The sequence below is a fragment of the Orycteropus afer genome, unplaced genomic scaffold, assembly GCF_000298275.1.
Source record: "Orycteropus afer afer isolate SDZICR_OR568_19922 unplaced genomic scaffold, OryAfe1.0 scaffold00031, whole genome shotgun sequence".
Lineage (NCBI taxonomy): Eukaryota > Metazoa > Chordata > Mammalia > Tubulidentata > Orycteropodidae > Orycteropus > Orycteropus afer.
The window spans coordinates 10,779,208-10,791,023 of NW_006921618.1; the positions used below are offsets into that span (position 1 = coordinate 10,779,208).

Sequence of the window (11,816 nt, forward strand, 5' to 3'; positions counted from 1 at the left end):
ATATTTATCTCTATCTATCTAACAGCATTCCCTCCCCTTCCCTCCCACCCCTGGTAACCAACAAAGAAAATGTCCTCCAATATATAAACATTTCGGAGATAATTTTGGGAAAACACTTACCTCAGTAGTGCTTATTACTGTGGTGAATCATAAGAAATTGCTACTATTTGGCTATTTTCTATTTCAATCTATACCTAAACCCAAACACAACCTGTAACTGGTATCCACTATTTTATTCTTACCCAGAGGGACTTTGATCATGTATAAGGTCCGAGAATTTATTGCCTAAGAATGTGTTGTTAACAATTTGACCCAAATGGAAGTAAAAAGATAAAGAAGGGGAGTGGGCAGTAGTTGACACATGCCACCACCATCACCAGTTGCCACTGGGTCAATTCCCACTCATGGTGACCCCATATGTGTGAGAGTAGAACTGTAGTAGAAATGTGCTCCACAGGGTTTCCACGGCTGGTTCTTCAGGAGTAGATTGCCAAACCTTCCTTATAAGCTGCCTCTGGGTAGATTTGAACCTCCAGCCTTTGGGTAAGTGACTCCTAAACCATTTGACATGGAGTCGATTCCAACTCATGGCAACAAGTCAATACTGTTCTGGAAGGAGAGGATTGAGAAGTGGAATCTAGAAATGAACTCTGTAAAAGTTATAAGGATAAACCAATCTGAGGAACAAAATATTCATGGCTAAAAGGTTTTTACAATGATAAAGGATGATATTTGTAGAGTGCTTACGATATGTCAGGCACAGTGCTAAGCCCTTTCCATGTATCACTTAGTTTGGGCTACAAACCATCCTATGAGGTGGGTACTTCCGTGATACCTATTTTTAGCACATAACTTGGAAGAATTTTGTAGATGAAAAAAGTTAGGCTCAGAAAGGTAAAATAACTTGCCCAGGGTTAAGGACACGAGGACTGGAAACTAGAAGTCTGACTTCCAGTGTCCAGGTGGTAATTACTCCTCCATTTTGTCTCTATGTGCTCTCTGAGGTGTCCTTCAAAGGTGACAAAATAAATTAGGAAAAAAATTAACCACACCTTGTAAGTGCTACTTTCCCACTAACAACAGAGGGAACTAGGGTTTCTTTGAAAAGCCCTCAGTATCATTTCCACAAGCATATTAACCTCCATACATAATAACTGGTTACAGACAGGCATGATTAATACCAGCACAATGTAACTAATGCTCTTTCATCCAAAAGTTTCAAAGGGCTTCATCAACACTGATTATGCCACAAAACCCCTGTGAAGCTGTGATTGGTTCAATTTTATGAGCATTTAAAGTCAGGTGAAGAAGTCGCTCCCTGCCTAGGGGTTACACAGCTTGAACCCACACTTAGAGCTGTTCCTCAAGGGTCTGGTGTGGGGCAATTCAGCTGAGACAGTGAACCAGGAGGACTCCTGACAGGAAATTCCTACTTCAAAACTCAGAGCTGGAGAAGTGTAAAATGAGGGTGGCCAGGCAGTGAGGGTAGTGGCAGTTTCAGTGGTAGAATTCCTGCCTTCCGTGTAGACCTGGGTTTGATTCCTGGCCAATGCCCCTTACCTCATGCACAGCCACCATCTGTCTATCAGTGGAGGCTTGCATTATGACGATGAACAGGCTTCCACAGGGCTTCTAGGCTGAGATGGACGGCATCCCCACTGAGAGGCGTGCTCTTACCCAGCCACACCAGAGGCTGCCTGGAGGTGGCCTTGTGCCAGCGTTTTCACCTGTGACATCTTTAGTTCTTGAGTTCCTTCACTGGCAATGTCAGACTGGGGCTGATTATGCTAAGGCAATATCCAGTCGGGTTCCTGACTGTCTTTTCTTCACTGGGCAGAGTCGAGGCCTTAGTCTAAACCATCAAATGGGGCAGAAGGGATGGAGGAGAGGCCAGGGCTACCCTCATTTCAAATAAAAATACCTCTAGGGAGACTGGTCATGCTTGAGCTCTCACTAACTACAGTACGCCCAAGACTTGGCCAAGGTCACAGAGTGTACAAGTGGCAGGGCCAGACTGAAATACTGGTCTCTGCATATTACGTTGGTCCCTAATATTTTGTGGATAAGTAAGTCTTCCAACTGTCAGGAGTCTTATACTTAGGGTAACCACATAGCATCCAAATCCAGACACTCTGGGAATGAAAGGAGTCTCTATTAATTTACATGGACATGAAGCATAAACCAGGAATTAACAACACAACAAAGTCTCCAAATGGGGAATATTACTGGCAAGGGAAGTGGAGTGAGGACAAAACTACCAGCAAACAGTAGGATATTTCAGGCTCAGCTGCTTCTAGCCACAGCTCCAACAGACCCAAACATGGGGGTGAGGGTGAACCCAAAGCCACAAAGTCACTTCTCTGTTGCAGCTTCCCAGAATGCACTTTAAAGGTAAGCAGACCAGGGCTGGAATCCCATCTCTGCCACTTATTGCTGTGTGACTTTAAGGAAATTACCATACTAATCTGAGCCTCAGCTTTCCCATATGAAAAATGGAGGTAATTGTAAACACTCATAGGATTGTTATGTTAAATAAAACAGAGCAAATGTTGAAATATCACCAAACATGTAATACTAAGATCATTCTTTCTGCTATTATGGTTCATCTTTAGTGTCATCATTATTATCAGCAACAGCTCCCAGAGTCCTTCTGGTGTCAATATTTTCCAAGAATTGACATTTTATCAGCTACACCTCTGAAAGAAAAGAAACTATTTCCAGAAAAGCAGCCAAAGGCCAGAGGCAGGAAACTTGGCTAGGATGATTGTGTCCAAGTGAAACCTCACCTTGAATCTCCTCTTCCCCAGGTCTCCTTTCCTTCTGCCAACAGTAAACCTACTACCCACTACCACTGAGTCGATTCTGACTCATGGTGACTCTTTAGGAGAGAGCATAACTGCCCCATAGGGTTTCCAAGGCTGTAAATCTTTACAGAAGCAGAATGCTTCATCTTTCTCCCATGAAGCAGCTGGTGGATTCCAGCTGCTGACTTTTTGGTTAGCAGCTGAATGCTTTAATCACTACGCCATCAGAGTGCCTTGTTCTGCCAATAATACCTCTATTTAAATATCACAGTGACAAGACTAGTCATCATTTGCTATTTACACTCACCTTCCACAATCCTTTGGGATGAGAACTGCAAGCAGGTAAGTATAAATTCCTCTTCCTCCTGGCTTGCCCCCAGTTACTCACATTCAAATGCAAGGGGTGCAAGAGTCTACCCAGATTCTGCTACACCTGCAACTGGGTATACTGTGTTGAATAGTAGCCCCCAACGGTTCATGGGAGTTCCTGGGTAGTGCAAATGGTTACCATACTGGACTGTTTACCAGAAGGCTGGATGTTTGAGTCTACCCAGAGCTGCCTCAAAAGAAAGGCCTGAAAATCTATTTCAAAAAACCAGTCACTGAAAATTCTATGGAGCACAGTTCTAGTTTCACACACAGGGGTTGCCATGAGTTGGAGTCAGCTTGATGACAACCAGCACACTGGTAAAGATTCAGGTCTATGTGGAACCTCAGAACAGGACCTTATTTGGAAATAGGGCCTTTGTAGATATAGTGAGTTAAGGTGAGGTCACACTGGAGTAAGTGAACTGGTTGTTGTTGTTATGTGCCACCGAGTCAGACCTGACTCATAGCGACCCCTCCTTGGGTTTCTGAGCCGGCATCACTACTGAGGTAGATTGCCCCATCTTCCTTCCGAGGAGGGGCTGGTGGGTTTGAACCACCAGCCTTCTGGTTAGCAGTCAAGTGCCTTAGGCACTATGCTACCAGAGCAGGTAAACTAGAGTCCTTATAAGAGGAGAGGAGACACAGGCACATAGATACCACAGAGGGAAGATGGCCACATGAAGATGGAGACAGAGCCAGGAGATGCTGCCACAGGCCAAGGAATGCCAAGGACCGCTGGCCACCACCAGAAGCTAAAAGAGGCAAGAGAGGATTCTTCCCTAGAGCCTTCAGAGGGAGCATGGCCCCTGACACTCACCTTCTCCAGCAGGTGAGGCACTATCTTCCCCATAATTGTCATTCCAACATTTAATAACCAGTATCAGGGAACAGGAAGGGGCTTGCAGAGCGCCTGGCACAATGCAGAGAGAGGAGAAAAAACATCAAACCTGTTGCCACCAAGTTGATTCCAACTCATGGCGCCCCCATGTGTTACAGAGTAGAATCGTTCCAAGGGGTTTTCTTGGCTGCGACCTTTACAGAAGCAAATCTCCAAGCTCTTCTTTCCTGGTGCCACTGGGTGGGTTTGAACCACCAACCTTTAGGTTAGTAGTCCAGTGCAAACCATTTGTGCCCTCAAGGGCTTTGGCATCGTAGATTTGATTTGAATACCAGCTTTATCACTAGATAACCTCCAGCAGCCTCCAGCAAGGTAGTGACCCCGCCTGTGCCAGTTTCTTCACTTGTAAAATGACTTATAATAGTACCTACCTAATGAGGCTTTTGTGAGGATTAGCACAGTCCCTGGTATATTCCCTTATTATTGTTACAAGTAATTATTACTTGGCTATGCAAGCCAGGATAAAAGTAATAAACAAAATTCTTGCTTGCAGTTTTAATTAGTAAAATTCTTGGCAGGAAGACTGACAAAGGCTTCATGTAAAAGGTGACACTTGAGCTGAAGATGGAAGGCTGGGTAGGATTTCTACAGGCAGATGCACAGAGGGTGGTGAGGGAGTTTCAGTTTCCTCGTCTGTACATTCAGCTATCCTCATAACCACCTGATGGCATGGATGTAAAACTAGCCTGCAGAGGGGTTACACAACTGCCCAAGGTTATGATGCTAGATAGTAATAGCACTAGGATTTGAAATTAATCTCTCTGACTCCAAAGTCCCTGTTCTTAATACCCTGCTGTATCTCTATTCTTGTGACAAATTCTGTCTTGAAGGGTGGATATTTGTAGGAATGCCTTTCCCCACCTCTCTCCTAAACTGTAAGCTCCTTGAGGGAGGACGTATCTCAGTTATCTGTATAGCCTCCACCCCACCCAGCACTAGCAGGGACATAGTAGGTCGTCAGTTAAATCCCTGTTTCTCAGTGAAAGAAACTTAGACCCAACTCTTCCAGGCTGAGGCACAGCTCCACAGTGCCAGTGGTGTTTTGCGCTGCCCAGACGATTAGTCTCTCTTCAACAGAGTCTCCTGCCCCCCACCACACATCCAGAATTCAAACCCTTTTGGGAAAGAGGCAGGGCTGCAACCCAAAGGCAAATTGCTTGCTCCCGACTTTATCCCACTGATCAAGTCAGATTTGGGGGTCCTTAACGTTTTCCTTTCTCCAAAGGTAAGAGATGATTTGGAGGGCATTCTGCCCAGCTGAGACCTGCCCACAGTGATGGAGCCTCACAAACCATGTCTGCTGGAGGATGATGCCCCACACCCCTGGCCATCACTGATTGGACTAGGGTAGATACCTGACCCAAGCTGGGCAAATCAGATCTTCTTTCATTGGAGGGTGTGGTGTGAGTTCCAACATCTTCCAAGTCTCATTGCCCTTCCTGTCTCTGGGTTCCATGGGCTACCCTGTAGTCTGATCATAATTTTTCCTTAAAACAATCAACAAGGCGACAACTTCCCCCTAGAAAGCCCCAACCCTCATTCCTAGCAGGATTAACTAACCTTCCTTTGAGACTGAGCACCTTCATCTGTTCCTCTTTGTAACCACATGGCACTTCTGAGTCAGACATTTCCTGTATGGCTAGTGTGTGGGGCTAGATGCTTTTTCATGTACCCACAGAGCTGTGCAAAAGGAAAGAGGAATGTACTACTATACATCAGACAGCAGAGGATCTCAGGGGTTAAGGCCTGTGTCCAAAGTCACCCAGCCAGGAAGGGACAGAGCTAGGATTTGAACCCAGGGCTTCTTCCCTCTACCCTACTGGTACTTCTCAACCAGGTCAGGATCATTTGTTCACCTGTCTCCCACCTCAACTCTTAAGCACTTTGAGGCATCATCATGGCTTATTTATCTTTGCAATGGCATGAAGATATTCTGTGATTAAGTAGTCAAATTGAACTTTTGATTAAAATGGAAACTTGTTAGAAATCTTATTGGGGAGAGAGCGTGTTTCTATCAAGGCACTGTAAGTGGCATTAGACTCTGGGCATCAAAAAGCAAAATGAAATGTTCTTATTGCTTCACAGAATTAAGGCATTCAGGACTTAAAAGATGCGAGGCTCTGGTGACATTCAGGTTGGCCCAGGGCTCCTAAAATTCCTCCCAAAGACAAGAAGAGTGCCACCGTCAACAGATCATCTGACAGGGCAGGAGGGTGGTACCCCTGAGGGGAGATAGCAGCTGGAATGCGGCCTGAGGAGACTTTTGGGTAGTACCTCTGTTTCCTGATTTGGGTGCCAGTTACACAGGTTCATTTTCTTAGTTAAAACTCAACATCTGATTCTTATGATTTGTGTACTTTTCTATATGTGTGTTAGACTGCAATATAAAGTTTACAAAACAAACAAACAAACCCATTGCTGTTGATTCGATTCTGACTCACAGTGACCCTACAGGACAGGGTAGAACTGCCCCATAGGGTTTCCAAGGCTGTAATCTTTACAGAAGCAGACTGTCACATCTTTCTCCCACGGAGCAGCTGCTGGAACTGCTGACCTTTCAGTTAGCAGCCAAGTGCTTAACCATTACACCACCATGGCCAAAAAATACAAAGTTCAGTTAAGAAAAATGTTCTTTTACTTGCAACTCTGATGTTTTGAATAATGCATTCTGAGGCATACCAGTGCCTACAAAGATGATATAGTGATAGTGTCCCTTTGAAAGAGTTTGCTTTGCTTGCTGTACTACTGAACCATTACCCAGGGCCTACAAGGGTGACTAGGATGTGGTAGCCTAAGATCTTGATTGTTAAGATGACAGAATTGGTGGGGAGGGGACCTTAGTGGATAGATTGGGTTGATAAATTCTCACACTTGGCTGGTCCTCTGACTCACCTGAGAAAGTTTTATAAAATGCAGATTCCAGAGTTCTACCCTAGAGCTCCTGAATCACAATTTGTAGGATGGTGGGGACACAGGGGTGAAAAGTGAGGGCCCCAAAATCTGTATTTTTTTTTAAACATCCCCAGGTAGTTAGTGGTCAGCCAGGATTAGGAATCATTCATGAACCGCATCCATTCATTCTAAAGGCAGAACCTGAGGCTCAAAGAAGGGATGGACTTGCCTAAGGTCGCACAGCCAGTGATGACTGAGCTGGGCCAGGAACCCAGGTCTCCCAACTTTCAGCCTACCATTTTTCCTGTCACAGCCTTAAAAGAATGTATGAGCTATACAGGGAGGAGAAATAACAGGCATTCACAGGAAGATCAGAACAAGATGCCAACACAGAGAAAACTGTGACACTTTGGCTCTGAAGCTGATGTGACCGGATATTAACTACTAGGTCCTCCTTGGCATGACAGATTCTGTTGTGAACGCTATTGTCAACTGCTGCTCTTGAAGAAGTCTAACTCCAGACAAATTTTCATAATTTCCACATATGTATATTCTGCCTGGTATTTTCAATCACCTCATATGCATATGAAAGCTGGACAATGAATAAGTAAGACCAAGAAGAATTGAATTGTGCTGTTGATGAAGAATGCTGAAAGTACCATGGACTGCCAGAAGAATGAACAAATCTGTCCTGGAGGAAGTGCAGCCAGAATGCTCCTTAGAATCAAGAATGGCCAGACCTTGTCTCACCTACTTTGGTCATGTTGTCAGAAGAGACCTGTCCCTGGAAAAGGATATCATGTTGAGTAAAGTGGAGGGTCAGCAAAGAAGGGGAAGACCCCCAATGAGATGGATTGACACAGCTGATGCAACGATGTGTTCAAGCACAGCAAGGATTGTGAGGAAGGCACAAGACCAGGCAGTGTTTTGTTCTGTTGGACACAGGGTCGCCATGAGTCAGAGCTGACTCGATGGCACCTAACAACAACATATTCTGCCTCCCTGTTCAGATGGAATTAAAAAGATACAAACCTTTCCATTTACCCTTTGTGGGAAGAAGCCCTGAGAATACCCTTCTAAACAGAGGAATAAAAATTATCAAAATTTTCAGAGAAAGGTGCTCACTTAATAAATGGTACTTCCATACGGTCCTCTCTGCCTTGTCCCCTTGTTCAGCATAGTATGGTGACTCACTGTACTAGAATGTGATTGTTCTGGTTACCTAGTGCCACTCTGACAAGAGTATACCACACATGGGATGGCCTTAACAAACTGGAGTTTATTCCCTTATAGTTTGGAGGCTTTAAGTCCAAGTTCAAAGTGCCAGGCTCTATGGGCTGGGTGAAAGCCCCTCAACCTTGAGCTCCAGCATTGCCTCCTACTCCCAGCCCACTGGAGCTAGAGGTGTTTCTTCACTCAGACAGCTGCTGGCTGCTGAGGCTGAGAAGCCCAAGGTTGACAAGTAAAAAGGCACAGTCCCGACGTTACCAAACCACATGGCAGGCCATGAATTCAAGTTCATTGTAAGTCCCAAGGTTGGCAGAGCATGGCAGCCTGCTGAACAATGACACGGCTACATGCAGGGTCCAAGTGTGCCATATGCTAGCTATTATTCCCAAGGCTTCTCCTTATATACAGGAAGCAGATCATATCCCAAAGGCAGCTACTCAGCTGCTTGTGGTAGATCCCACCATGGAGTTGATTGCCAGTCTCCTCATGGGGAATAACTACCACCAGCTGCCAAGCCATTCAACCAGGTCCAGCCAAATTGACATACAAACTGAACTACTACAGTGATATAGCAGAAAAAGTAATAGATGAGGAGCCAAAGACCAGGGAGGCAGTGATTAAGAACATGCCTCCATAGCCAGTCTGAATCAGATTAAATTCTGGTTCCAGAATTTACTGATGGGGGCAAGTTAAATAACCTTCATGTGTCTCAGAGTCCTCATTTGCAAAGTGGAGATGAAAATGATAACAGCAAGCACTTGATAGACATTGACCATTATGTATGGGTCATTGTTCTCAGTGCTTGACATGGATGAATTCATTTAATCCTCATAGCTATGCTAGAAGGCTGCATCTCCATTTTATAGATGAGGAAAACTGTATATACTTTATAGTATCACTATGAGGGTGACATGAGAAAATGCATATAAAAAATAAGCACTGCCCTTGGGATAAAATAAAAGCTCAATAAGTATTAATTATTATTATTACATCATTATTGTTATCTAAAAGGAGCTCTGGTAGCACAGTGCCTAAGGCATCTGACTCCTAACCAGAAGGTTGGTGGTTCAAACCCACTAGCCACTCTGCAGAAGCAAGACTGGGCAATCTACTTCTATAAAGATTTACTGCTTGGAAACCCAATGGGGGTCACTGTGAGTTGGAATCAATTTGATGGCAGTGGGTTTGCTTTCTTGGTTATTATGATCTAAAACTAATAATATTGTAAGGAGTCCCTGGCTGACACAAACAGTTAAATGCTCAATGGGCTTGGCTGGCAGTTTAAACCCATCCAGAGGCACTTTGGAAAACAGGCCTGGAAATCGCTTCTGAAAGGTTACAGCCTTGAAAACCCCATGGAGCACAGTTCCACTCACACATGGGGTCGCCATGACTGAGAACTTGACCAACAACAACCAAATAATATTCTAGCTCTGCCTCTAAACTTGCTATCAGCCTGACATATGTCACTCGCCACCTCTCAGCCTCACTTTCCCAATCCATAAAATTAGGGGGTTTGATGACCTCTGAAGCCTTCTTCAGCTCTAGGGTATTATCAATCTCCGACAAATAAAGGAAAAAATTATTTTAAATAAATCCAAGTATTCAGATGTTGCACTGAAAGATGTTTAGAAACATGCATTTGTGATATTAAGAACCCCTGATTATTAAAAACGTTCATTCCCTTTGGCCTATGAATCACAGTTCGATGACTATACCTAAGAAATACAGCTCACCAGAGATGAGGACAAAGAAAGATTTACACGCTGGGATGTTCACTGCAGCACTGTTTACGGTCACCCCAGATTAGAAATAGCCCAAATACGTAACAATACACTTGTCGAGCAAATTTGGATACAGAAGTTCAACAGCGTACCGGGAAACTTAAAAAGCATGGTTTTGAAACTGAGTGGAGTCAAAGCTCAGCCTGCATCTCCGGTTGGAGACAAATAAGTAAACATAATAACTCAGTTCCTTAAGAACTGAATGGAATGAAAAGTCACTTTGTACATTCTTTTCATGCTACTCCCCTCGAAACAGGTGATAAGCATGTTAATGTGTCTCAGGAGACAACTTGAAAATTAACCTTGGCCTGCAGACATGTGCAATGAGACAAACAGGAACAAAGTTGCTGGGAACAAACATTCTCCCTCTGCCTAAGCCCTGATCAGCTGATGACAGGAAGCTGGTGTGATTCATCAGGTTCACAAGTGCACTGCATTAAAAAACGACTGTCCCTTTAAACCGAGGTGAAGGAAATTCCAGCCAATCATCAACTATTTGACACCTAAATTCCTTAAGTTTTTATGAATATGCATAACCCTCTCTCCTAAAACTTACAAAGACTGTAATTCCATTTTAATTCAGGGAGTCAGATTTGGGTACGGACCTGTCTCCTTGCATTGCAACTTTGCAATAAATAACTTTCTCTCCTCTTAATCGCTTGGTGTGTGAACTGTTTTGGTCTGACTGCCCACCGGGCAGGGACCTGTGTTTGGTCTGATTTCATTTTCAATCACGATTTAATGACTTGGGGAAATATTCCATGAATAAGGTTAAGTGAAACAATCAAAATACAAAACTTTATGTACAATGTGACCCAGGTTTGTTTTATCAGAAAAAGACAGGAAGGAAACACACAGAAATGTGACCACAAGGGGTCCCTAAGTAACAGAGTAAGTGATTTTTAAAAAATCAAATATTCTAAGTAGGAGTACATTCCTTTTTTTGTTGTTCTTTTAAGATGTTTCTCTACTTCCCTACCTTTTACGTATTTTAATGAACATTTCTTTTGATTACACGTTCTGATGTGTGTGTGTGTGTATGTGTGTAGGGTCTGTGTTTCTACAAGCTACAGGCATGCAGACTATGGACCCACCTGTTAGCCAATACTTCACTGTGTTACTTTCTTGTTAGAAAAACACAAGATACCAAATCAGAAAAAGCCCTTGCCTTGTAGGAGAAGGAAACTTCGCTCACGGAGACAGCACTGCTTGTGGGTGGGAGTTGCTGCAGCTGCAGGTCTGCGCTGTGGGCTCCCTCCATGGTGGTCTAATTACATATCCCATGGGCTTGGGCTTGGTTGCTGGTGCTGATGGTAAGCAGGTCAAAGTCGGCAGCCATCTCTCCTTGTGCTGTTTACCTCCTTCCACCAGCCATCTTCTCCTCCTCACTTTAAGGCTCTTTTGTTGATGCGTAGCCCTTTTTCACAGCTTCACTCAGAGAAAAGCCGATTTCTAGGTCTCTCCCAAGCAGACACACTAGGGTGCACTTTCTGAATCTTGTGGTGCTCTAGGGTTAGGGAGGAACATTAAAAATGCATATACAATGAAACATTGAGCCCAGTTTTGTTACTTGAGAAGAGAATACTGTCAGGACAAAGCACAAGTCACCGTGAGGAACGAGGCCATTTAAAAAATTGTATCAGGCATTTGGAGCCCTTAATAAAGACATGACTCATCTACCCCAAAACCTCTCTCCCCGGCCCTTAAAAATCCCCTTTCTTTTCCCACTCTGCTTCCTTCCTCCCACTACATCCTAATTGAAATCTTCCTTTTTCCATAGGCTCCTGAGTATAAAAAGGAGAGGTTACCTGGGTCTATTTCCTAGGCCTCCAAAAATAA

The 11,816-nt window shown here is 44.0% G+C and overlaps 1 protein-coding gene across 1 annotated transcript in view; it reads right to left on the bottom strand.

Annotated features, from left to right (window-relative positions):
- Positions 1-11,238, bottom strand: part of NIPAL3 (NIPA like domain containing 3) — an 88,988-nt gene extending 77,750 nt beyond the window's left edge. The window contains exon 1 of the mRNA XM_007935731.1: positions 11,146-11,238. Within this exon, the coding sequence (XP_007933922.1) occupies positions 11,146-11,238 (93 nt within the window). The remainder of the gene's footprint in view (positions 1-11,145) is intronic.
- Between the last annotated feature and the right edge of the window lie 578 nt (positions 11,239-11,816).